General features: G+C 43.2%; 1 protein-coding gene across 1 annotated transcript in view; it reads left to right on the forward strand.

Moving 5' to 3' along the window:
- The first annotated feature begins 15,804 nt into the window (after positions 1-15,804).
- LOC138638371 (carboxypeptidase B-like) overlaps positions 15,805-27,404 on the forward strand; it is a 46,784-nt gene continuing 35,184 nt past the window's right edge. Inside the window, exons 1-5 of the mRNA XM_069727605.1 lie at positions 15,805-16,043; positions 16,121-16,196; positions 21,332-21,456; positions 22,652-22,757; positions 25,892-25,993. Of these exons, the coding sequence (XP_069583706.1) occupies positions 15,820-16,043; positions 16,121-16,196; positions 21,332-21,456; positions 22,652-22,757; positions 25,892-25,993 (633 nt within the window). The 5' untranslated portion in view covers positions 15,805-15,819. The remainder of the gene's footprint in view (positions 16,044-16,120; positions 16,197-21,331; positions 21,457-22,651; positions 22,758-25,891; positions 25,994-27,404) is intronic.

Below are 27,404 nucleotides of genomic sequence, written 5' to 3' on the forward strand. Positions count from 1 at the left end.
GGGGTCCAGACGTGTGACTGTGCAAAATTTTGTGGCTGTAGCTGCGACGGTGCAGATGCCAATCCCGGACATACACTCATACACACACACACACACATTCAGCTTTATATAGTAGACTAACTGAAGAGCCCGGCGTTGCCTGGGCATAGCAAATATCTGTGGTTAGTTATAGCACGTCACTTCTCTTATTTTCCCATCACATCTCTCATTTTCTCCCTCACACCTCTCATTTTCTCCCTCACTCCTCTCATTCCCCCCTAACACTTGTCATTTCGACCTCACATCTGTCATTTTCCGATCACTACACTATTTTCCCTCACTCCTCTCATTTTGCACTCACACCTTTTCATTTTCACCTCACACCTCTCATTTTCACCTCCATATATACATGTTTGTCATCTCCCTTATATATAGTATACACCTGTATGTCATCTCCTGTATATAGTATACACCTGTATGTCATCTCCCCTGTATATAGTATATACCTGCTGTGTGTCATCTCCCCTGTATATAGTATATACCTGTGTCATCTCCCCTGTATATAGTATATACCTGTATGTCATCTCCTCCTATGTATAGTATATACCTGTATGTCATCTCCTCCTATATATAGTATATACCTGTATGTCATCTCCTCCTGTATATAGTACAGTTAGGTCCAAATATATTTGGACAGAGACAACATTTTTCTAATTTTGTTTATAGACATTACCACAATGAATTTTAAACAAAACAATTCAGATGTAGCTGAAGTACAGACTTTCAGCTTTCATTTGAGGGTATCCACATTAAAATTGGATGAAGGGTTTAGGAGTTTCAGCTCCTTAACATGTGCCACCCCTGTTTTTAAAGGGACCAAAAGTAATTGGACAGATTCAATAATTTTAAATAAAATGTTCATTTTTAGTACTTGGTTGGAAACCCTTTGTTGGCAATGACTGCCTGAAGTCTTGAACTCATGGACATCACCAGACGCTGTGTTTCCTCCTTTTTGATGCTCTGCTAGGCCTTCACTGCGGTGGTTTTCAGTTGCTGTTTGTTTGTGGGCCTTTCTGTCTGAATTCTAGTCTTTAACAAGTGAAATGCATGCTCAATTGGGTTGAGATCAGATGACTGACTTGGCCATTCCAGAATATTCCACTTCTTTGCTTTAATAAATTCCTGGGTTGCTTTGGCTTTATGTTTTGGGTCATTATCCATCTGTAGTATGAAACAACGACAAATCGGTTTGGCTGCATTTGGCTGGATCTGAGCACACAGTATGTCTCCGAATACCTCAGAATTAATTCGGCTGCTCCTGTCCTGTGTCACATCATCAATAAACACTAGTAACCCAGTGCCACTGGCAGCCATGCATGCCCAAGCCATCACACCGCCTCCGCCGTGTTTTACAGATGATGTGGTGTGCTTTGGATCATGAGCTGTACCACGCCTTCGCCACACTTTTCTCTTTCCACCATTCTGGTAGAGGTTGATCTTGGTTTCATCTGTCCAAAGAATGTTATTCCCGAACTGTGCTGGCTTTTTTAGATGTTTTTTAGCAGAGTCCAGTCTAGCCTCTTTCTTCTTGATGCTTATGAGTGGCTCGCACCGTGCAGTGAACCCTCTGTATTTACTTTCATGCAGTCTTCTCTTTACGGTAGATTTGGTTATTGATACGCCGACCTCCTGGAGAGTGTTGGTCACTTGGTTGGCTGTTGTAAAGGGGTTTCTCTTCACCATGGAGATTATTCTGCGATCATCCACCACTGTTGTCTTCCGTGAGCGCCCAGGTCTTTTTGCATTGATGAGTTCACCAGTGCTTTCTTTCTTTCTCAGGATGTACCAAATTGTAGATTTTGCCACTCCTAATATTGTAGCAATTTCTCGGAAGGGTTTTTTCTGTTTTTGCAGCTTAAGGATGGCTTGTTTCACCTATACGGAGAGCTCCTTTGACCTCATGTTTACTTCACAGCAAAACCTTCCAAATGCAAGCACCACAACTCAAATCAACTCCAGGCCTTTTATCTGCTAAATTGAGAATGACATAATGAATGCCCACACCTGTCCATGAAATAGCCTTGGAGTCAATTGTCCAATTACTTTTGGTCCCTTTAAAAAACAGGGTGGCACATGTTAAGGAGCTGAAACTCCTAAACCCTTCATCCAATTTTAATGTGGATACCCTTAAATGAAAGCTAAAAGTCTCAACTTCAGCTGCATCTGAATTGCTTTGTCTAAAATTCATTGTGGTCATTTCTATAACCAAAATTAGAAAAATATTGTCTCTGTCCAAATATATATGGACCTAAGTGTATATACCTGTATGTCATCTTCTATATATAGCATATACCTGTATGTCATCTCCTCCTGTATATAGTATATACCTGTAGGTAATCTGCTCCTGTATATAGTATATACCTGTGTGTCATCTCCTCCTGTATTTAGTATATACCTGTATGTCATCTCCTCCTGTATATAGTATGTACCTGTATGTCATCTCCTCCTCTATATAGTATATACCTGTGTGTTATCTCTCCTGTATATAGTATATATCTGTGTGTCATCTCCCCTGTATATAGTATATACCTGTGTGATCTCCTGTATTAGACCTCGTTAACACGTTATTTGCTCAGTATTTTTACCTCAGTATTTGTAAGATAAATTGGCAGCCTGATAAATCCCCAGCCAACAGGAAGCCCTCCCCCTGGCAGTATATATTAGCTCACACATACACATAATAGACAGGTCATGTGACGGACAGCTGCTGTATTTCCTATATGGTACATTTGTTGCTCTTGTAGTTTGTCTGCTTATTAATCAGATTTTTATTTTTGAAGGCTAATACCAGACTTGTGTGTGTTTTAGGGTGAGTTTCGTTTGTCAAGTTGTGTGTGTTGAGTTGTGTGTGGTGACATGCATGTAGCGACATTTGTGAGATGAGTTTTGTGTGGCAACATGCGTGTAGCAACTTTTTGTGTGTCGAGTTGCATGTAACAGGTTAGTGTAGCAAGTTGTGTGCAGCAAGTTTAGCGCATGGCAAGTTTTGCGCGTGGTGAGTTTTATGTCTGGTGCCTTTTGAGTATGTGCAAGTTTTGTGTGAGGCAACTTTTGCATGTGTTGCAAATTTTGTGCATGTGGTAATTTTTCCGCGTGTGCAAGTTTTGCGTGTGGCGAGTTTTCCATGAGGTGAGTTTTGCACTTGTGGCGAGTTTTGAGTGAGCCTAGTTTTTGCACGTGGCGAGTTTTGTGCGTGGCGAGTTTTGAGCGGCGACTTTTGTGTTTCGACTTTTATGTGGCGAGGTTGGTGTATGTGTGGTGAAATGTGTGCTGAGGGTGGTATATGTGTTCAAGCACGTGGTAGTGTGAGGCGCATTTTGTGTGTGTGTTCATATCCCCATGTGTGGTGAGTATCTCATGTCGGGGCCCCACCTTAGCAACTGATCGGTATATACTCTTTTGCGCCATCGCTCTCATTCTTTAAGTCACCCTTGTTCACATCTGGCAGCTGTCAATTTACCTCCAACACTTTTCCTTTCACTTTTCCCCATTATGTAGATAGGGGAAAAATAGTTTGGTGAATTGGAAAGCGCGGGGTTAAAATTTCACCTCACAACGTAGCCTATGACGCTCTCAGGGTCCAGACGTGTGACTGTGCAAAATTTTGTGGCTGTAGCTGCGACGCCTCCAACACTTTTCATTTCACTTTTTCCCCATTATGTAGATAGGGGCAAAATTGTTTGGTGAATTGGAAAGCGCGGGGTTAAAATTTCACCTCACAACATAGCCTATGACGCTCTCAGGGTCCAGACGTGTGACTGTGCAAAATTTTGTTTCTGGAAACAGGAACACATGGGCTACCTGCACAGAGAACAAGTCTGTAAGAACATGTTCACACACCACCAAGAAACCTGAAGACACAAAAGAGAATGGTAAAACCAAAAACACTCAGTTTGAAAAAATGTTTGCAGTAATCCGCAAGTGCTAGTAAAAGATGTAAATAACAGGGTATTTGGTTGATACGTTTTTTGCAAAAAATGTATACTAAGCTGCTCTACCAATCTTCACGGTATACCCATATCAGAGCAGTCCTAACTAATGTATGCAATCCTTATCTGATGTATTTAAAAACCTGATCATCTGTACATTACCTGTGTGAACAGGGTTCAGAGAGGAAAAATCCATGTGTGCATACAGGGTAGAACAGCTTTTGTGCAGCTAGCCCAAGAGGAGTGGTGGAACTCCCCAGTCTTGTAGACACAAGAGAACAATTATGGAAACAGGAACACATGGGCTACCTGCACAGAGAACAAGTCTGTAAGAACATGTTCACACACCACCAAGAAACCTGAAGACACAAAAGAGAATGGTAAAACCAAAAACACTCAGTTTGAAAAAATGTTTGCAGTAATCCGCAAGTGCTAGTAAAAGATGTAAATAACAGGGTATTTGGTTGATACGTTTTTTGCAAAAAATGTATACTAAGCTGCTCTACCAATCTTCACGGTATACCCATATCAGAGCAGTCCTAACTAATGTATGCAATCCCTATCTGATGTATTTAAAAACCTGATCATCTGTACATTACCTGTGTGAACAGGGTTCAGAGAGGAAAAATCCATGTGTGCATACAGGGTAGAACAGCTTTTGTGCAGCTAGCCCAAGAGGAGTGGTGGAACTCCCCAGTCTTGTAGACACAAGAGAACAATTATGGAAACAGGAACACATGGGCTACCTGCACAGAGAACAAGTCTGTAAGAACATGTTCACACACCACCAAGAAACCTGAAGACACAAAAGAGAATGGTAAAACCAAAAACACTCAGTTTGAAAAAATGTTTGCAGTAATCCGCAAGTGCTAGTAAAAGATGTAAATAACAGGGTATTTGGTTGATACGTTTTTTGCAAAAAATGTATACTAAGCTGCTCTACCAATCTTCACGGTATACCCATATCAGAGCAGTCCTAACTAATGTATGCAATCCCTATCTGATGTATTTAAAAACCTGATCATCTGTACATTACCTGTGTGAACAGGGTTCAGAGAGGAAAAATCCATGTGTGCATACAGGGTAGAACAGCTTTTGTGCAGCTAGCCCAAGAGGAGTGGTGGAACTCCCCAGTCTTGTAGACACAAGAGAACAATTATGGAAACAGGAACACATGGGCTACCTGCACAGAGAACAAGTCTGTAAGAACATGTTCACACACCACCAAGAAACCTGAAGACACAAAAGAGAATGGTAAAACCAAAAACACTCAGTTTGAAAAAATGTTTGCAGTAATCCGCAAGTGCTAGTAAAAGATGTAAATAACAGGGTATTTGGTTGATACGTTTCTTGCAAAAAATGTATACTAAGCTGCTCTACCAATCTTCACGGTATACCCATATCAGAGCAGTCCTAACTAATGTATGCAATCCCTATCTGATGTATTTAAAAACCTGATCATCTGTACATTACCTGTGTGAACAGGGTTCAGAGAGGAAAAATCCATGTGTGCATACAGGGTAGAACAGCTTTTGTGCAGCTAGCCCAAGAGGAGTGGTGGAACTCCCCAGTCTTGTAGACACAAGAGAACAATTATGGAAACAGGAACACATGGGCTACCTGCACAGAGAACAGCTGTTCTACCCTGTATGCTCACATGGATTTTTCCTCTCTGAACCCTGTTCACACAGGTAATGTACAGATGATCAGGTTTTTAAATACATCAGATAGGGATTGCATACACTAGTTAGGACTGCTCTGATATGGGTATACCGTGAAGATTGGTAGAGCAGCTTAGTATACATTTTTTGCAAAAAACGTATCAACCAAATACCCTGTTATTTACATCTTTTACTAGCACTTGCGGATTACTGCAAACATTTTTTCAAACTGAGTGTTTTTGGTTTTACCATTCTCTTTTGTGTCTTCAGGTTTCTTGGTGGTGTGTGAACATGTTCTTACAGACTTGTTCTCTGTGCAGGTAGGCCATGTGTTCCTGTTTCCATAATTGTTCTCTTGTGTCTACAAGACTGGGGAGTTCCACCACTCCTCTTGGGCTAGCTGCACAAAAGCTGTTCTACCCTGTATGCACACATGGATTTCTCCTCTCTGAACCCTGTTCACACAGGTAATGTACAGATGATCAGGTTTTTAAATACATCAGATAGGGATTGCATACATTAGTTAGGACTGCTCTGATATGGGTATACCGTGAAGATTGGTAGAGCAGCTTAGTATACATTTTTTGCAAAAAACGTATCAACCAAATACCCTGTTATTTACATCTTTTACTAGCACTTGCGGATTACTGCAAACATATTTTCAAACTGAGTGTTTTTGGTTTTACCATTCTCTTTTGTGTCTTCAGGTTTCTTGGTGGTGTGTGAACATGTTCTTACAGACTTGTTCTCTGTGCAGGTAGCCCATGTGTTCCTGTTTCCATAATTGTTCTCTTGTGTCTACAAGACTGGGGAGTTCCACCACTCCTCTTGGGCTAGCTGCACAAAAGCTGTTCTACCCTGTATGCACACATGGATTTTTCCTCTCTGAACCCTGTTCACACAGGTAATGTACAGATGATCAGGTTTTTAAATACATCAGATAGGGATTGCATACATTAGTTAGGACTGCTCTGATATGGGTATACCGTGAAGATTGGTAGAGCAGCTTAGTATACATTTTTTGCAAAAAACGTATCAACCAAATACCCTGTTATTTACATCTTTTACTAGCACTTGCAGATTACTGCAAACATTTTTTCAAACTGAGTGTTTTTGGTTTTACCATTCTCTTTTGTGTCTTCAGGTTTCTTGGTGGTGTGTGAACATGTTCTTACAGACTTGTTCTCTGTGCAGGTAGCCCATGTGTTCCTGTTTCCATAATTGTTCTCTTGTGTCTACAAGACTGGGGAGTTCCACCACTCCTCTTGGGCTAGCTGCACAAAAGCTGTTCTACCCTGTATGCACACATGGATTTTTCCTCTCTGAACCCTGTTCACACAGGTAATGTACAGATGATCAGGTTTTTAAATACATCAGATAGGGATTGCATACATTAGTTAGGACTGCTCTGATATGGGTATACCGTGAAGATTGGTAGAGCAGCTTAGTATACATTTTTTGCAAAAAACGTATCAACCAAATACCCTGTTATTTACATCTTTTACTAGCACTTGCGGATTACTGCAAACATTTTTTCAAACTGAGTGTTTTTGGTTTTACCATTCTCTTTTGTGTCTTCAGGTTTCTTGGTGGTGTGTGAACATGTTCTTACAGACTTGTTCTCTGTGCAGGTAGCCCATGTGTTCCTGTTTCCATAATTGTTCTCTTGTGTCTACAAGACTGGGGAGTTCCACCACTCCTCTTGGGCTAGCTGCACAAAAGCTGTTCTACCCTGTATGCACACATGGATTTTTCCTCTCTGAACCCTGTTCACACAGGTAATGTACAGATGATCAGGTTTTTAAATACATCAGATAGGGATTGCATACATTAGTTAGGACTGCTCTGATATGGGTATACCGTGAAGATTGGTAGAGCAGCTTAGTATACATTTTTTGCAAAAAACGTATCAACCAAATACCCTGTTATTTACATCTTTTACTAGCACTTGCGGATTACTGCAAACATTTTTTCAAACTGAGTGTTTTTGGTTTTACCATTCTCTTTTGTGTCTTCAGGTTTCTTGGTGGTGTGTGAACATGTTCTTACAGACTTGTTCTCTGTGCAGGTAGCCCATGTGTTCCTGTTTCCATAATTGTTCTCTTGTGTCTACAAGACTGGGGAGTTCCACCACTCCTCTTGGGCTAGCTGCACAAAAGCTGTTCTACCCTGTATGCACACATGGATTTTTCCTCTCTGAACCCTGTTCACACAGGTAATGTACAGATGATCAGGTTTTTAAATACATCAGATAGGGATTGCATACATTAGTTAGGACTGCTCTGATATGGGTATACCGTGAAGATTGGTAGAGCAGCTTAGTATACATTTTTTGCAAAAAACGTATCAACCAAATACCCTGTTATTTACATCTTTTACTAGCACTTGCGGATTACTGCAAACATTTTTTCAAACTGAGTGTTTTTGGTTTTACCATTCTCTTTTGTGTCTTCAAAATTTTGTTTCTGTAGCTTCGACGCCTCCCAACTCTTTTCCTTTCACTTTTTTCCCCATTATGTAGATAGGGGCAAAATTGTTTGGTGAATTGGAAAGCGCGGGGTTAAAATTTCACCTCACAACATAGCCTATGACGCTCTCAGGGTCCAGACGTGTGACTGTGCAAAATTTTGTTTCTGTAGCTGCGACGCCTCCAACACTTTTCCTTTCACTTTTTTCCCCATTATGTAGATAGGGGCAAAATTGTTTGGTGAATTGGAACGTGCGGAGTTAAAATTTCGCCTCACAACATAGCTTATGACGCTCTCGGGGTCCAGACGTGTGACTGTGCAAAATTTTGTGGCTGTAGCTGCGACGGTGCAGATGCCAATCCTGGACATACACACACACACATTCAGCTTTATATAGTAGATTTCATAGAGAGTTAGATAGTGATATACCTTATAGGAAAGAAAAAGCACAGATAGTGTCTTATCTCACGATTTAAAGGAAGATTCGCCAGTAATGTAACTGCTCACCTGATGTAGAAGATTCTTAGGCATATAGTGCCAGCTGCTGCAGATCCACCGGTCGACACGCGACCGTAGCTAAAATGCTGAATAGGAGAATTTGAGGGTTATGATCCGCGCTGCCAGCTCATCCAGAAACAGACAAAATGTACAATTGAACAGTGGTCCTTTTTCCCTTCCTGAAGAAGGAGTCATATGCACTCCGAAACGCGTAGAATAAACCACTGTTCAATTGTACATTTTGTCTGTTTCTGGATGAGCTGGCAGCGCGGATCATAAGCCACAAATCCTCCTATTCAGCGTTATAGAGAGCTAGATAGCAGAATAGCCGATAATTCAATTGCCAGGTTCTGTAAAATCATTGCAGAACCTGGCAGGATATGACACATGGTTTACATACAGTAAGGCTGGTTTCACATTTGCCGTTGTGTCCGTAGCGTTTGTGCCGCAATTATCCGCATGCGTCGTGTATTCCTATCTTTAACATTAGGGACGCATGTGTCTCCGATCGGTTGCGTTTTGCCACTTTAGACGACGCATGGGTCGTTTCGTCATCTGCGGTTTGGCACGGTAAATGCTACATGTAGTAATTTTAGGGGCATCAATTTGCCACCTAGAAACGTATGCAGTTGTTAGCGGAAGGAATGCGACAAAAAAACGCTTTACTGTCTATGTGAACGCATGCGTTCGCAAGCACATGCGTTTGCTTGCGTTTGTGAATGCATGCTTTGCACCAAAGAAAAACATGTCTAGATACTGATTAGTCACCACCCACATACAAACTGATAAAAGGAGGGAGTGGGCATTTGCAGAACACTACCCAGCAGACAGAGAAGCAGAGCAGACACAGGCAAGAACCTTGGAGGAAACAAGACACTGAACAATATAAGTATATCCTAGCCAATGTCTTTATTTTCTATTTTCTGTCTCTATATGTCCTAATTTCTGCATTTTTTTTTCTGCATGCATCAGAATGTCATCTTCTTCTGAGGAGCAACGTCCTGGGCCTGCACAAGTCGAACATTTTAGTGAAGTGAGTACTCACCTCCTCAGATTGGTAAGTATTCACTGTTACATCTACACATATAACATTTTTTTTCCCTTTTTTTAGAGCACTTCTTCCACTGCGGCAGAGGCTGAGCAGGAGCAGCGGGGTCACGGTCAGGTGGCAAGGCGGCAGCGTGTAAGTATACCTGGCTGACTATTGTATCCTGACTTTACTATTCTTGAATGTTCATTTCTTTACTTTCCTCTTTCTTTACCTTTTTCTTCTTGACTCCTGTTTTTCTTGACTTTCAATATTCATGCCAGTTTTCTGTCTCTGTTTTCTTTCTTTTCCTTATGTTAATGTCTCCTACATTAATGTCTTTATTTATTTTTTAGGTTCCAGAACGGAATGGGGACCTCATTGAAAATGTCCTCCTAATCTCCCAGGTCCATGAGCGAGTCCCGTTGTGGGACACCCGGGTTCCGCAGCACTCAGACAACGTGACAATCCGGCGGCTATGGAGGTGGCCAAAGCGATGTGGGATGGCTGGGACAATGCCCCGACTCGTGTCCGAAATGCATTTTGTAAGTATTGCAATGCGGTGTGCTGCAGTAGTGACCTTGGCCGTGATCACACAACTTTGTGTGATGAGAGAACCTCCTGAGAGTTTCTCTCATCAGACACAGTTGTGTGATCACGGTCAAAAGTGCATTGTCTAACCATTATTTATATTTTTTAACAGTGCTCAAAGTCAAAACACATTGGCGTTCGATGAAGGATCACTTCAACAAGGACCTTCGTCAAGAGAGCCGGCTTCCTAGTGGTTCTGGAGCAAGGATCCGCAAATACAAGTATCACAGCATCCTTGCATCTTTGAGACTGGTCCTTGCCCAGAGAACGTAAGTATTGTTAGTGGTGTAATGGGTTGTGTTGGATTGCCTAATCTGTATTTTTCTATTCCACAGGAGTTGGCGCTTTACTATTGTAAATGTTTGGTACTGTTTTTCTTCTTTTTTTCACAGCACATGGAGCAGCACTCTTGACCCTGGTTCTGGAGCGGTCCTTCATCCAACAGCCACGGACCCGTCCCAGCCTTCCAGCAGCGCTGCAGCAAGTGGACCTGCCACACAGACTGCAGACCAGGAAGCTGGTCCATGAGGTGTTCCCCTGTCCCAGTCCTCTGCCTCTTTTTTTGGGGGGGGCTCTTCCCGGCAGCGGCAGAGGGCCTTGGACAGGTCACTCATGCCCGAGTTTTTGCACTTGAGCTCGGTCTTTCATGATGGACTCAAGGCGATGGGTGACCAACTGGATAGTGCCATAAACAATATGAATACACGTATCCAGGAGGTCACCAAATGCCTTGACCAAGTGAAAGCTGACCTCTAGAGGCCAGCACATCATTTTTTCAATCAAATTGAACAGGGCATGTCAGAACACCTTACTCCTGATATCCTGCTATGTGTCATGCAGGCCTACAATGCTGCTTACGTGCAGGCTATACAGCAGAGTCGGTATTTTCAGCAGACAGTGGCAGCATATTCACCTGTGCCTACACTGTCACGCTTGACCTCAATGCCGAGCTCTGCTGCATACCACTGCATGGCCACCTCCATTCCAAGCACTGCCGGACACCACTACAGCACCACCACCATGCCGAGTGCTGTTGGACAGCCCACCGCCACCACCATGACAACTGCTGCTCCTGCTTGGACCTCCACCACTGCCACCACCATGCTGCAGCAGCACCCGGATCAGGACAGGTCGGCCACCATCTCCAGGTCCCAGCTACAATAGCAGCACCCAGATCCTGGCATGCTTTTCAGCCCCAGCATGCAGCAGAAGCAGCACCCGGGCCCTGGAATGGCTTTCACCACCACCAGGATGTAGCAGCAGCACCCGGACCCTGGCATGGCCTTCCCCACTACCACAACCATGCAGCGGCACAAGGACCCTGACAGGTCGGCCACCACGACCAGGCCACAACAAATGAGCCCACCGAGGCTCCCCAGACTACAGCGCCGATCCCAAAAAGGGAAAAAAATAAAAAACAAAGGATGATCTCAATTCCTCCCCCCTCGCCTCCCAATGTGTCTGTAATGTCAGGTTTGTCTCACCCTTCCAGTGTGTCTCTGCCCTCTCGTGTATCAAGCCCAATCCCCGAACTCCCAGAACCCACTACTTTAATTGCCCCTTCTCCTGCCACCCCTGCATCGGCCATATTAAGCCAGGTCTGACAGCTACACACACCCCATTTCTAACACTCTACCCCAAGCAGGCGTAGTTAAATTAATTTGTTTGTTAAAAAATAAATAATAAAATTTTTTGCCCCCAATAATGTTTGGTTTATTGTGTATTTTCCCGCTGGCAACACACAACGTGCGCCGAATAAAACACTGCGCCACACACTTTATTTTTTGGCCACCTCATAACTCCAGTAGTTATTAAGTAGAACACTGCACCTTTGTGTGTTTGGTATAGAGCACTGAGGTGACCAAAAAAAAACAAAATTATTTGTATTTTCTCCTTAATCTCTTCAGTCTGATTAATCTGTGTCGCCGACTGAAGAGAAAATGGCGGTAATACAAAGCAGAACTATACTCAACAGGTCATGGTTCAAAAAAATATTTATTATACCTGACCTGGTGAGTAGTGAACTGCCTTGTATAACTTCCATTTTTTCTTCAGTGTACGTAATCTATTTCACACAAACTGAAGAGACGAATGAGGTCATACAAGGCATATCTATACTCACCTGGACAGGTGTCAGAAATAGTGAATTCATGAGGCTGTTATTTGTATCTTCAGTCTGCGTCCAATAGATACTGCAGAACAGAATCAGGATGTAATGACGTCAACTACCTTTCCACTAACAACATAAGTGGATACTTGGTCAAGATATCAAAACACAAATTTTATTAACAAAAAATATTATTAACATTTATAACATAACTGGTACAGGCCCAAACACAACAGGAAATTTTACACAATATTGTCTTGCCATGCCACACGTCCAATATCAGAATCAAAATGGGCAGCAAATTGATCCCGCATGTGGCCAACTTCAACAGTTGACCGCAGCGTGTGATGCTGGTAATCTGGCAATGGGTTTGCAACTGGTTCATCCAGTTCAATGTTGGGTCACTCCTTAGCCATTATGTAATTGTGGAGAACCACACAGGCTTTGACCACCTCATCGACTGTCTCCATTTTTAGATTAATGGCTGTCGCAAGAATGCGCCATTTTGAGACTAGAATCCCAAAGGTACACTCTACTGTTCTTCGGGCCCTGGCCAGTCTGTAGTTATAAATCCTTTTAGGGTGGTTCAAGTCCCGACTGGAATATGGCTTCATTAGGTTTTCACCCATCTGAAAGGCCTCATCCCCAACCATAACAAATGGCATCGGTGGGCCTTGAGTGTTGGGGAGAGGTCGTGGCAGTGAAAAATTAAAATTTTTTGCATACACACGTCGACCCATATCAAAGTTCTTGAAAGTCTGTGAGTTATTGCCACAGCCAAAAGCTCCAATGTCCACGGCGATGAAGCGACAGTCCGCATCTGCTATTGCCATGAGCACAACTGAAAAATATTTTTTGTAGTTGAAGTACTCCGATCCAGTTCTGGTGGGTTTGATGATGCGTATGTGCTTTCCATCCACCACTCCCAAACAGTTGGGGAAATCACACACACTCCAGAATTTTTCTGCAATTTCAATACACATGTCCTCCGTGGGTAGGGGTATAAACTCATCCCAGAGAACATTCCACAAAGCCTGGCAGGTGTCCGCAACTATTCCAGACATGGTGGAAATTCCAAGCCGGTACTCTAAGTGGAGGGATGATAAGCTCTCTTCGGTTGCCAGGAATCTGAAATAAAAAAAAAAATAATATTAAAATCAATTCCATTTATGGTGGTGTTTAGCTAAAGACATAAAGGAAAATACAAATAATGCATGGCAGACCAATAATAATTATGACTAGCATTTGTTTAGAATTATTACATACCTTAATGTAACCAGGAGATGTTCCTCTGCTGGAACCGCTATACGGAGCTGGGTGTCCTGTCTCCGAATGGCTCCTTGGACACGGCCAAGCAATTCCCGGAAAGAGTCTTGAGACATCCTGGTAAATTCCTGGAATTTGTCCGGGTAGGCATTAAGCTAGCCATATAGCTTGTGATAGGCTCCACAGCTCTCCCGGACTTCAATAATGGGGTGTCTCCAAAAACGCCAACGCCGTGTCCTTCTCTGTCTCTGTCGTTCTCTATTTCTTTGTTGCTCCCAAGCAAACCCACAGGCAAGAAACAGCTTGATGCTTAAATCCAGGTTGAAATAAAAGCTCTCCATGCGAAGATCCATCATGACACAGGATACAGTAGCAAACTGTGAAGATTTCAGCAGTCTAAAAAATGCTGCGTTTGTATGCGTTTCAATACGGTTTTTCCGGCATTTGCTGTTGCGGATTAAACGCTGCGGATTCTAACGCAAATGTGAAACTAGCCTAAATCATTCCAGATCTATTAGATTTGTATATATCCCTCACTAATGCTACCACATAGCCCTCAAAATCATATAATGGCCCCCCATAGCCCTCAGAATACTATAATGCCCCTCACATAGCCTTCCATACAGTATAATGGGCCCCATATAGCCCTTGATATAGTATAAAGGGCTCAAAAAAAAACTCTATGCAGTATAATGAAATTCACATTGAATTCTACACAGTACAAAAGGCTCCATATTGCCTTCCATACAGCATAACTGTCTCCAAATAGTCCTCTATAAAATATAATGGTCCCCACATTGCCTTCCATAAAGTATAATGAGTCTACAATGCCTTCCAAACAGTATAAGAAGCCCCACATAGTCCTCCATATAATATAATGGGCCCAATATTACTTTCCATACAGTATAAAGTGCCCACATAGTCCTCCATGCAATATAATGGGCCCCACAATGTCTTACATACAGTATAATGTGCCCTAAATTGCGTCCAATAAGGTATTATGGGCCCCACATTGCCTTCTATGCAATATAATTTGACCCACATAGCCTTCCATTAAAATATAATGCACACAAACAGTTTGATGGCCCCTACAATGTTCTCATTGATTTAAAAAAAAAAAAACAGAAGAAAAATATTCACCTCACATTGTTCCCCCACAGCTCTGGTCTCTGTAGCATGTGTTCTGAAGCTCTTCGCTGCTCAGGACCGTGGGTGCAATGTAGTGATGTCATCATGCCCACTGCGCTGAGACATCAGAGCTCAAACGCAGAAGGAAAATGATGGCAGAGGGAGCTCCCTATTCACGGGGTTAACGCAACAGAACGGAGCCTGAAGACCGCACCGCCTGTTGACTGAGAAGAAGTACTATTAAACATGTTTGTTTCTTTTAGCTGAACAGGGGTTAATCGGCCATGTTGGAAATTCCCACATTCAGCTGTGCTTGGTTAACCACTCCTTTCTCCTATAAAAGCAGGGCTGAGTTAGCATTAGCTACTTAGATCTGGAGTGGGAGAAGCTGATGTTGTGAAGGAGAGCTGGAGGAGTTTATAAGCCACTGTTGCTTGGTTTGTACACTTGGAAATTCCTTATACTTTCCCGTTTACTTTCTTCCCCCTCCATACACACCTCTGTTATATGTGAGTGTATATTTTGTGTGAGTGGAGTTTTCTTTTTACCCTTGTCCTTGTCCCCTTGTCTATCGGGTTGGTGTAGTGCAGTACACAGTAGCGCCTCTCTTCCCCGAGTGGGGGAAGGGGACAGACGTAGGGCTGTTATAGGAGATAAGGCACAGGCAGGGGCCCGGCATCTTTGCCATATGAAGTATCCTGGGGAACAGGGCGAGCTAGGGCGCCCCTAGTGTTGGGGTCAGGAAAGCAGTCCCCTGGTCCCGGGTCACTCGCCAGTCGAATCGTGACAATTGCTTTCAGCTGTATCGACATTCAGGATCCCGATACAGTTGAAAGTGTGCTGTCGGGCCGTAGGTATGGACCTTGCTACCGCTGCTTGCAGCAAGACCCCCAGACTCAAGGGCCCCATATATGCATCTAGCTAGTTCACTAGATTATTAATGACTGACACATCGGTTCTCTATACAAAATGAATCATTTTTATTGGTGGACAAACACACATACTAACATATTTTCGCTCACAGACTACAAACTCAAAATGTTGTAAAAAACTTACACTGTCACTGACAGCAAGCAAAAAATTTTAAAAGTGGTGAACAATTGAAATGAAAAGCAAATCAGAAGAAGAAACTAAGCATAATATTCATGTAAGCTGGGAAATCCTCTTAGAGCTGAGGAGGAGAAACAACACAACCAGGAAACATCTACAAAAAGGAGAGAACAGCTCTCAAACCAATCAAATGACTAATTTGAACATCATGAGATTGCTGTGGATTTGGTTTTGTGTCCCTGCTGTGTGTTTTGCCTCACACACTCTCAATTTTCATGGGTAACTTTTCTACAGTATTTCTAAATGTTGATGGAACCAGGAAAACTTCACAAAGTAATCTCCAAAATTCATTCCAGACACAAGGTGATCCAGATTGAGCTGGAGACGGAAGAACATGTGAAGATTATTAAAAGTATGGACAAGACATTTAATGTAAGTAGTCATATTGAGAAAAGTATATGAGAAGCTTTGGTGAGGTCTGAAAAATATTTTCCGACAGTGAATTTCATGATTCTTCTTTTTCAATTTCTTCCAAGTAGCAGTAAAATTAAACACCTAGAACTGTTTTTGTTTCGCTTTGTTTTTTGTAAAGTAATAGATTATGTAATATTATGTTACCATTTTAACCAAATAGCGATTATGGGGGGCCTTTTTTAGCAATATTGTCCTTTTAGTGTGTGGGGAAAAAAAAGAAATAACTATTTTCACATTCAATATTTTTAAAAAAATAAAGTGAAATAAAAATCCTAATATAAAATGTGTGCTTTTTTCCCTTATTGTGAGACAATTATTATGTATGCTCTAGTTAAAGTCACTGTGTCTGTGCCATGGCTTTGTTTGTCATTGGCAGATGGTTTTTATCATTAATATGTATGTTTTTTTATATTGTACTTTTTACTGCTACTTTACTTTTTATGATTTGTCCATCAACGAGTCAGAAAAGACCTCTGATTTGTTTTTAGATATTTTTTCCTGTAACTTATTTCCCCTATAATTGTAGCTGAGAAAGCAGCATCAGATTAAGGGTATGTGCGCACATTGCAGATTCCATTGCGGATTTTTCTGCGCAGATTCTGTATAATCTTCAGTTATAATGCCCTGCGTTTTATCTGCGGATTTCCTGCAAGTTTTCTGTGGATTTTGTGCAGATTTTGTGCGGAATTAGCCTGCGTTTTGACATGCTGCAGAAAATAAACCGCTGCGTTTCTGTGCGGAATTTTCCGCAGCATGTGCACTGAGGATCTGGTTTTCCATAGGTTTACATGGTACTGTACACCGCATGGAAAACTGCTGCAGATCCGCAGGGCCAAATCCGCAACGTTTCCACATACCCTAAGAGTAAAGTAGCACTGAAAGCGGTCACTCTTGGGTCTGTGCAGACTAATGATCTTGTCATGTAATCTTTTACCTGGCTATTTTGTGATTGCTGGAGCAATATATGTTTCAACAGCACCGCTACCTCCTTTTATACATAGTGCCATAGGCGGACATACCGCCTGTTCAACCGGTGCGGCCACATCGGGGCCTGGAGTCTCCGGGGGGCCCCCGCAGGGCGGCTAATAATGAGGGCAATCTGGCCAGTTTATCTAGCCCCGAGGCTCCAGGGGGCCCTGGCCAGATTGCCCTCATGTGCGGGGGGCAGGGAGCAATCCCTGCAGCTCCGCTTCCTGCAAGAGAAAATGGCAGTGGAGTGGAGCTGCAGCGAAAGGATCCAATCTGCTTCCTGCCCGCGCTTCCTGTCTCAAACAGCAGCAGCTGAATGACATCATCATTCAGCGCCGCAGCTATGCGAGACAGGAAGCTGCCGGCGATGGTGCGGCTTTAGGATACCGTGCACAGAGGTGAGGTGAGGTGTGTGTATGTGTGTGTTTGCAGAGAGGTGAATGGTGCTGTGTGTGTGTGTGTATGCAGAGAGGCGAATGGGGCAGTGTGTGTGTATGTGTGTGTGCAGAGAGGTGAATGGTGCTGTGTGTGTGTTTGCAGAGAGGTAATGGTGCTGTTTGTGTCTGTGTGTGTAGGTGGAGGAGAGGGCAATGATGGGGGTGATGGGGCAGAAAGCAATGATTGAGCTGAGAGAAAGGTCAATGATGGGGTGATGGGGCAGAAAGCAATGATTGGGTTGACAGGGCAATGATGGGGTGATGGGGCAGAAGGCAATGATTCGATTGACAGAGAGGGCAATGATGGGGTGATGGGGCAGAGAAGACAATGATGGGGGTGATGGGGCAGAAGGCAATGATTGGGTTGATGGAGAGGGTAATGATTGGGGTGATGGGGCAGAGGAAATGATGGAGGTGGTGTAATGGGCAATGATTGGGGTGGTGGAGGAGGAGGCAATGATGGAGGTGGTGGAATGGGTAATGAATGGGATGGTGGGGAGGAGGAAATGATGGAGGTCATGGAATGGGTAATGATAGGGGTGGTGGGGAGAAGACAATGATGATGGCAGTGGAAATGGTAATGATGGGGGTGGTGGGGAGGAGGATATGATGAAGGTGGGGAAAAGGACAATGATGGAGGTGGTGGGGGGAAAGACAATGATGATGACGGTGGAAAGGACAATGATGGGGTGGTGGGGAGGAGGATATGATGGGGGTGGTGGAATGGGTAATGATAGCGTGGTTGGGGAGACGCCAATGATGATGGCGGTGGAAAGGACAATCATGGGGGTGGAAAGGACAATGATGGGGTGGTGGGGAGGAGGATATGATGGAGGTGGTGGAAAGGACAATAATGGGGTTGGTGGGGGAGGCAATGATGGTGGTGGGAAGGAGGCAATGATGAGGGTGGTGGAATGGGTAATGATGGGGTGGTGGGGGAGAAGGCAATGATGGTGGCAGTGGAAAGGACAATGATGGGGTGGTGGGAGGAGGCAATAATGGAGGCGGTGGAATGGGCAATATTGGGGTGGTGGGGAGATGATGGAAGTGGTGAAGAGGGCAATCATGGGGGTGGGGTAGAGGGCAAGAATGGGATGTGGGGGGAGGTGGACAATGAGGGGTGGAGGGGATCGGGATGGGAGGAAGGGGGATTTATAATGGATTTAGGAACAGGGGAGGTGGAGGAAGACATTATTATCGATTATTATGTCTAACACAGTCTCTTAGTATAAAATGTACTCAATATGTATAGCACAGTCCCTTAGTGTATATATATACAGTATCTAATATATAAAGCTGAATGTGTGTATATGTGTGTATGTATGTATGTGTGTATGTCCGGGATTGGCATCTGGACAGTCTCAACTACAGCCACAAAATTTTGCGCAGTCACACGTTTGGACCCCGAGAGCGTCATAGGCTATGTTGTGAGGCAAAATTTTAACCCCGCGTGTTCCAATTCACCAAACAATTTTGCCCCTATATACATAATTGGGAAAAAGTGAAAGGAAAAGTGTTGGAGGCAAATTGACAATGTGAACAAGGGGGACTTAAAGAATGAGAGCGACGGCGCCAAAGAGTATATACCGTACAGTTGCTAAAGTTTGGCCCCGACATAGGATACTCACCACACACGGGGATATGAACACACACACAAAATGCGCCACATACTACCATGTGCTTGAACACATATACCACCCTCAGCACACATTTCACCACACATACACCAACCTCGCCACATAAAACTCAAAACACAAAAGTCGCCACTCAAAACTCACCAAGCGCAAAATTCGCCACATGGAAAACTCGCCACAAAACTTGCACACGTGGAAAAATTGCCACATGCACAAAAGTTGCAACACATGGAAGAGTTGCCTCACACAAAACTTGCACCTACTCAAAACACACCACACATAAAACTCGCCATGCGCAAAACTCGCCATGCACAAAACTTGCTGCACACAACTTGCTACACTAACCTGTCACATGCAACTCGACACACAAAAAGTTGCTACATGCATGTCACCACACAAAACTCATCTCACAAAAGTCGCTACATAATAATCTTTATTAATAATAATAATCTTTATTTTTATATGCGCTAACATATTCCGCAGCACTTTATAGTTTGCACACATTATCATCGCTGTCCCCAATGAGGCTCACAATCTAAATTCCCTATCAGTATGTCTTTGGAATGTGGGAGGAAACCGGAGTACCCGGAGGAAACCCACTCAAACACAGAGAGAGCATACAAACTCTTTGCAGATGTCCTGAGTGGGATTAGAACCCAGGACTCCAGCACTGCAAAGCTGCAGTGCTAACCACTGCGCCACCGTGCTGCCCAGGAATGTCACCACATGCAACTCAACACACACAACTCGACACATGAAACTCACCCTAAAACACACACAAGTCTGGTATTATCCTTCAAATATAAAAATCTGATTAATAAGCAGACAAACTACAAGAGCAACAAATGAACCATATAGTAAATACGCCAGCTGTCAGTCACATGACCTGTCTATTTTGTGTATGAGTGATCTAATATATATTGCCAGGGGAGAGGGCTTCCTGTTGGCTGGGGATTTATCAGGCTGCCAATTTAGCTTACAAATACTGAGGTAAAAATACTGACCAAATAACGTGTGAATGAGGTCTAATACGGGAGCAGATGACACACACATACCGTATATACTATATACAGGAGGAGATGACATACAGGTACATACTATATACAGGGGAGATAACATACAGGTACATACTATATACAGGGGAGATGACACACAGGTATATACTATATACAGGAGCAGATGACACACAGGTATATACTATATACAGGAGGAGATTACTTACAGGTATATACTATATACAGGAGGAGATAATATACAGGCATATACTATATATAAGAGGAGATGACATACAGGTATATACTATATACAGGAGGAGATGACTTACAGGTATACACTCTATACAGAAGGAGATGACATACAGGTATATACTATAAATAAGAGGAGATGACACACAGCTATATACTGTATACAGGAGGAGATGACATACAGGTATATACTATATAAAAGAGGAGATGACACATAGGTATATACAGGAGGAGATAACATACAGCAGGTACATACTATATACAGGGGAGATGACATACAGGTATATACTATATACAGGAGATGACATACAGGCATATACAGTATACTATATACAGAAGAGATGACATACAGGTATATACTATATACAGGAGGAGTTGACAGATAGGAATATACAATATACAGGAGGAGATAACATACAACAGGTATATACTATTTACAGGGGAGATGACATACAGGTATATATATATATATATAAACATATCTGGTGCAGCCATTATGGTACCTAACCCACCTTGCACAATCTCCTGTGCAACCATTATGGCACCTAACCCAACCTTGTACAATCTCCTGTGCAGCCATTATTCTATAGCATCAAAGAAACACAGTGCTCTGGTGCTCTAGAGAAAAGCCATGGCTGGCAGCAGCTCTCGCATAGAGATCAAAGATGTGCTTGGCAGAATGAGCGCTCCTTGTATGAAAGAGTTGGGCAAGATAGCAGATACCTAAGGTGTATGGGGGGCTTTTACATTTGCTTTATCTCCACAGTTTGCATCACTAACCTTATTGTTTTTTGTATATTTTTTATAAGTTCGATTTTTGGAGCCCAGATTCATCATCGTGCATTGCTCCAGGGATGACCGTGGATTTCCATATTCATGCCAATCAGACTGAAGCTGTCCTTCATCTTTTGAAGCAGAATTCCATACACTATGAGTAGGTGTCATTATATGGAGTAGGTGTCATTATATGATCAGCAGATATTTAATTATTTCATTCTAAACCTTTAATTTTACTAATTAAATTTGACAAACAAATATTTAATACAAGCAGTAAATATGTCGTTGCTCTTATAGGGGGTCTATCAGAAGGATTTCACCCCCAAACTATTTATATGCACCTGTAGCTCTTTCAAAGACAAGTTCAATGATACATTTGCATGGCCAGCCCGTTATGTTGTTACTGAGAAATCAGTGTTTGAATGAATATGCAAATAAGGCTGAAGATCTGAAACCTCTGTCACTCCAGCTCTACTCACCGCTCAAAGCTGCCTCCTCTGCTTGAGTGACGGCTCCTTTGCCTGAAGTCACACAGCATAAAGGCTGTCACTCAAGCAGAAAGAAATGGTGATGGGTGAGGAATAGAGCTGGAGTGACAGAGACGTCATAACTACACCTTCATTTGCATATTAATTCAAATGCTGATTTTTCAATAGCAGAGGGACAGACTGGCCATTTAAAAATATTGCTGGACTTGTTTTTAAAAGAACTACATGCATATAATAATTGTTTTTGGGCAAATCCTGCTGACAGATTCCTTTTAAATATCTTTCATGTAGATATTCAGTGCTGGAGAGCTGAACTACAGTATGAAGTGAGCGGGGTGATATGTTTCTTGACTAGAATAGATCACTAGACTAGAGGCCAACTTGGCCCTCCTTATTATCTGCTGCGGAACCCTATTAAAAGTTATTATTAGTTAATAATTATTTTTCTTTGTCCCTTCCAGTTTCAGAATTGTGATGTTATAGGGTTCGTGCACACGATCCAGAGTTGCCGTGGGTTGGATGCTGTGTACTTGTGCAGCATCAAACCCACTTCAGCCAGATGTTACAGCATAGTAGATGGGATTTCAAGAAATCCAGTGTCCACTATATGTCCACAGAGGCCCATGGATCACCCTCGGAGATGGACATGCGGCGCGTCTCTCCAGACCGCAGCATGTCTATTTCTCTGGCAGAGACCAGTGTCTATGTCCAAAACGCTGCTACTTCCACATTGTGTGCAACTGGTGCATATGTATAGAAAACATATATTAAGAGTATCTGAATTACAGTAAATGCAATGTAGGGGAATAAATTAGGCAATGACAATTGGAAATTAACATATATCGCTCATTCCTTTTTTATTAGGGTTTTATTCCATGACCTCCAAGCAGGAATTGAAGCTCAGCGGGATAATTCTAGGCTTCAGAAGTCTAGGAAGCATAAATACAATAAGTACAATGATTGGGAAACCGTAAGAACCTTAATATATTGCACACAGATGTTTGGTGTCTGGCTTTGCAATTATCGAATGTTATTTATTTTTTCTGCTTATTTTAATAGTATATTGAGAATTTCACTATCACCTTCCTTCAGCATGTGGGTGTTGAAAATAGCAAATCCAGCTATACTCATCCTTCACCTGATTTAACGCTGCCTCTCCGTCGTCACTTACAGTCATTGTTTAAAGGCTGCAGGGGCGACATCATGATTACAAGTAGTAACCACTGCAGCCGCTCACTAGACCAGACCCCAGAATTAGTACAAGCTCCAGACAAGCCCCAAAAATAAAAACAGACCTAGAAGATCCCCAAAACAGGTACCTAAAACCACTTCAAAATACAGAAAGAAATTAATTTAAACACCAAGACCCCAAAAATAAAACTGCACCCAGACCAGATTCCTATAAAAAGTAAAGACCCCTATCCACACCCTAGAATAAATAAGGACCCAAACACACTACATACACAGGCAATTAACACACTAAATCACTCACTTGGTCGAGGCATAACCTGTATATAGATAACACAGGATTCAACATTCACAGCAGCGGCTGGTCACAGCCTCCCTCAGTCCAATCACCTGTGCTCAGATCAGAGCATCCGTGCAAACTGTCATGCAGAAGTCTATGGATCAGAACCAATCTTTTTTGGCTATGGTCTTCTCCAAACACCGTTAACGGAAGCTCAGGCAAAATTCCCCTTCCCCCCATAATTATGCACAAGAAATAGGATTTAATAAAATGTAAAAAAAAAATAATTAGATTAAAAAGAATAAATGTTTCACCAACTGGATGTAACTAGTAAACAAATATAGGTAATGCATTTCTTTATAAGCAAAACTCCAAAAATGCTAAATATAAATACAGGCCCGGACTGGCCCACAGGGTAACAGGGGAATCCCCCGGTGGGTCCCTGTGTAGATCTGGGCCCCCAACCCCACTTTATGGGCAGTACTTGGCACAATTCACTTGATCCACTCCGAACAGAAAAAGCAGCATCTCATCATTCATTAACCACGCTACCCAGTTTATTATTACATAGAGATATAGGTAAATTTGTGAACGAAGGTAGTAGAATATTTGCATGCAGGTGAAAAGTGGGCCCCCTAAAGTCAATGTTATTGGTGGGCCCTTGTCACCCCAGTCCGACACTGTATAAATATTATGCTTAGAGCAGAACATGAGGACACAGCGCACCACTGACAGACCATGCACTATATCTACCTCAGGATTAATCCTTTAAAGGGACCCTGTCACTATTTTTTAGTCTCTGAACAAATGCCTCCAACTTTTCCATCTCCTGTACTGCATTCCACAAATGTGTCTCTTGTCTCCTGACCCTCCCTGTATACCCCCCAAAATACCTTTTGAAATGCTCCCGCGCTGTATGTAAATCAGATGATCAGGTCCAATGGTCGTCATTGCTGCAGTATCTGTGCCTGCTCTCTGCTCCTAATGGCCAATGGCCATCCTCCAGCTTTGATTGATGTGGATGACATGTCCTGCATCATACACATAGCCCAACAAAAATCTCTCGCCTGCACAGTAGCATCACCAGCTTGCGCAGGCGCAGTTTGCTCTGCTTTACTATGGGCAAGGCATAAAACATAACTGCGCGTATGTGAAGATACGTCTGTCACAGTGTTACCACAACAATGTGGAGCCAGAAGACCGCAGCGTCTGATTGCTTCTACTACTCCAGCGCTGAGAAGAAGCACTTCTCCTTCTTTTTAAAGGTGTTTATTTCTTCTGGCAGAACAAGGGTGTTGGAAGTCCTTATGTTAACAGCTGATTTCGTTTAGCCACTACCTTCCCCTTTATAATCTGGGCTCTGTTACAAATCCTTGTCAGAGCTAGTATTTGCTGCATGGCTAAAGAGGAGTTCATATGAGAAGGAGAGTTGGAGGAGTTATTAGTGACTGTTGCTGGGTTTTAATGTGTGGTAATTCCTTACGCTTTTCTGTTTTTGTTTATTCCCCTACCTTCACACCACGGTGCATTCCTCTGTTATACAGTATGTGAGTGAATATTTTTTATACCTGGAGTTTTCTATTAACCGTTGTCCATGTTGCCTTGTTTGTCGGGTTGTTGTACTACGGTGCACAGTAGCGCCCCCTCTTCCCTGGGTGGGGAAAGAGAACAGACAGAGGGCTAACTCAGGAGATAAGGCATCTTCGTCATCTGAAGTATCTCAGGGAGCAGGGTGAGCTAGGGCGCCCCCTAGTGTTAGGGACAGGGAAGGAGCCCCTGGTCCCAGGTCACCGACAGCTGTGTCATGACAACGTAATTCCAGCTCCTATGTACCAGAACCAGTAGGGAAGAGCAAAGTGCGCCTGCTCGAGACGGTGATGCTACTGCGCAGGTGTGTGATTTCGCTGCGCTACATGGATGACGCAGGACATGTCATCCACATCAGTCAAAGCTGGAGGACCGCCATTAGGAGCAGAGAGGAGGCACAGACACTGCAGGAATGACACCCTTTGGACCAGACCAACTGATTTGCATACAGCACTGGAGCAATTCAAAAGGTATTTTTGGGGGTATACAGGGAGAGTCAGGAGACAATAGACAAGTTTGCTTTACAGGAGATATAAAAACTGGAGGCATTTGTTCAGACACTAAAAAGAGGTGACAGGTTCCCTTTAAATACTCTGAAGGCCTTTGACATAGAACAAAATGTTTTACCTGCAGGTATGTTAGTGGCATATTCAGTCTGCAATCTTCACTCCTTCTTCATTTTCAGACCCGCCTGAAATGCAGTTTGCTGCCTAATCTAACTTTCAGATTTTTCTCTTGCGGGAGTGCCTCTCCCTGTAATACAGGCTGATGGGAGTTCTGTGTGTATCCAGAGTGCTGGTGTCTTCACTTGCAGCACCAAAAAGGAGCACATTTTTAATGAAAACTATTTAGAAAGCTTCTTAACTTTGTATTTCGAAAGCACATGAACAATACAAAAATCTGTGCAAAGGTATACAAAGCATTTAGTGATTTTGGCACATTCACTCCTAAATGTTAGTTTGTTTGATTCTACATGTGTATTAGGTCATATTTAGAAAGTTTCCTTTATTGATGCTAAATACCTTTCTTCCTTTACATGTTTGATCTAGATTGTTCAGTGGATGGGCGAGATGACTACTAAACATTCAGATCTTGTCAGACGCATTAAAATTGGTAAAACCTATGAAGGCCGTACAATGTATGTTCTTAGGGTGAGAAAATATTAAAAATATGACTTATTCTGGAAATTTCTATAGCCTGTATGAAAATGGAATAACGGAATTGTCCACCTCATACCAACGACTCCTTATAGGGGGTTGCCAACACTTTTATATTGATGGCCTATCATTAGGATAGGCCGTCAATATTTGTTCATTTGGGGTTGCGACAACCGGCAGCTCATACTGGTGGCAATGGCCAGAAGCTTTCAGATGCTGGTGGAACACAGCAGCTTCGCCATTTCTATAGTGGCCATGGCAAGGTACTGCAGATCTCTGGCACCCCAGGGTCCTGGTCATCACAGTAACATTGCTTTCCCCATGGGGAGAGTGATGTTACGCTTGAAGGCAAGGAAGGATAACTTTGACAAGGTAAACACAAGCATGCAACATGTTCACACTCTAGGCCACCAGGGGGAGCTTTTGATCCTATTTACTAGGTGACTCCCCATATATATGTTAGTTTTGGAGGGAAAGTTAGTCAGTCAGTGCCAGACAGCAGACTGGAGCAGTCTAAGGCAGGAAGAAGGTCTAAAGGGGCCATGTGGTCTGAAGTACCACAGCTCCCAGAAAGAGACATACAGAGAGACGACTATTGTTCAGTGAGCGTAAAGGAGAGCAAAGCACAGGAGAGTAACATCAGGGGAGACCAGCTACGAGGAGGCTGCCTCCTTCTGAGGTGCAGATAACTGGTAGCTGGACCACCAAGGTTGTAAGGGACTCTACGACTTACAGCAGAGACTGGCAGGACAGCTGAACTGCAAGTTACCTGTCCGCCTTAATACCCAGGAGGCACAGTGACACCTATAGAGCCCGGGGCGTGCTAGAGTCCCTGTAAAAAGGCTCAAGTCACCAGTCATATGGGTTATGTCCTATCCTATATGGGGACAGAGAGAACTGTGAGGACCTTATGTGAAGCCATAGACAAGTAAGGGACTACAACACCATCGCGCTAGAGGAAGGCTTTTAACTCCACCTCGTAAAGGGGGCTCTGAACTTGCCTTCAAGCCGGCTGGACTCTGCCTGCCCTGTTATCTTGTGCCCTGGACTGTGGCTGCCTGAAGTCTTCAGTAAACAAGGTAAAGAGACTGCAAACCTGTGTCCTCGTTTCTTACTGCGCCATTCACCATCTTCCATCTACATACCGGGAGCCCTGGGGACATACTTCACCTGTGGGAAGTTATACCATCTAGCTGCCATCACCCCAGATGACCCCTTAAAGCAGCATCGGTCTCCACAGACCGAATACCACAGGTGGTGTCACGAACATAAACTCTATTCACCAAATCCCTTTAAAGACTTTCCCCTTTTACATGGGCGCCCAGGGCCATGGTCCGGGTCACCACCGTGACATCCCCCTGTGAACAACGGACCAGGTAGCGGGTACCCCACGGCCCTGGCGGGC

The sequence above is a fragment of the Ranitomeya imitator genome, chromosome 5 (assembly GCF_032444005.1).
Source record: "Ranitomeya imitator isolate aRanImi1 chromosome 5, aRanImi1.pri, whole genome shotgun sequence".
NCBI classification, from domain to species: domain Eukaryota; kingdom Metazoa; phylum Chordata; class Amphibia; order Anura; family Dendrobatidae; genus Ranitomeya; species Ranitomeya imitator.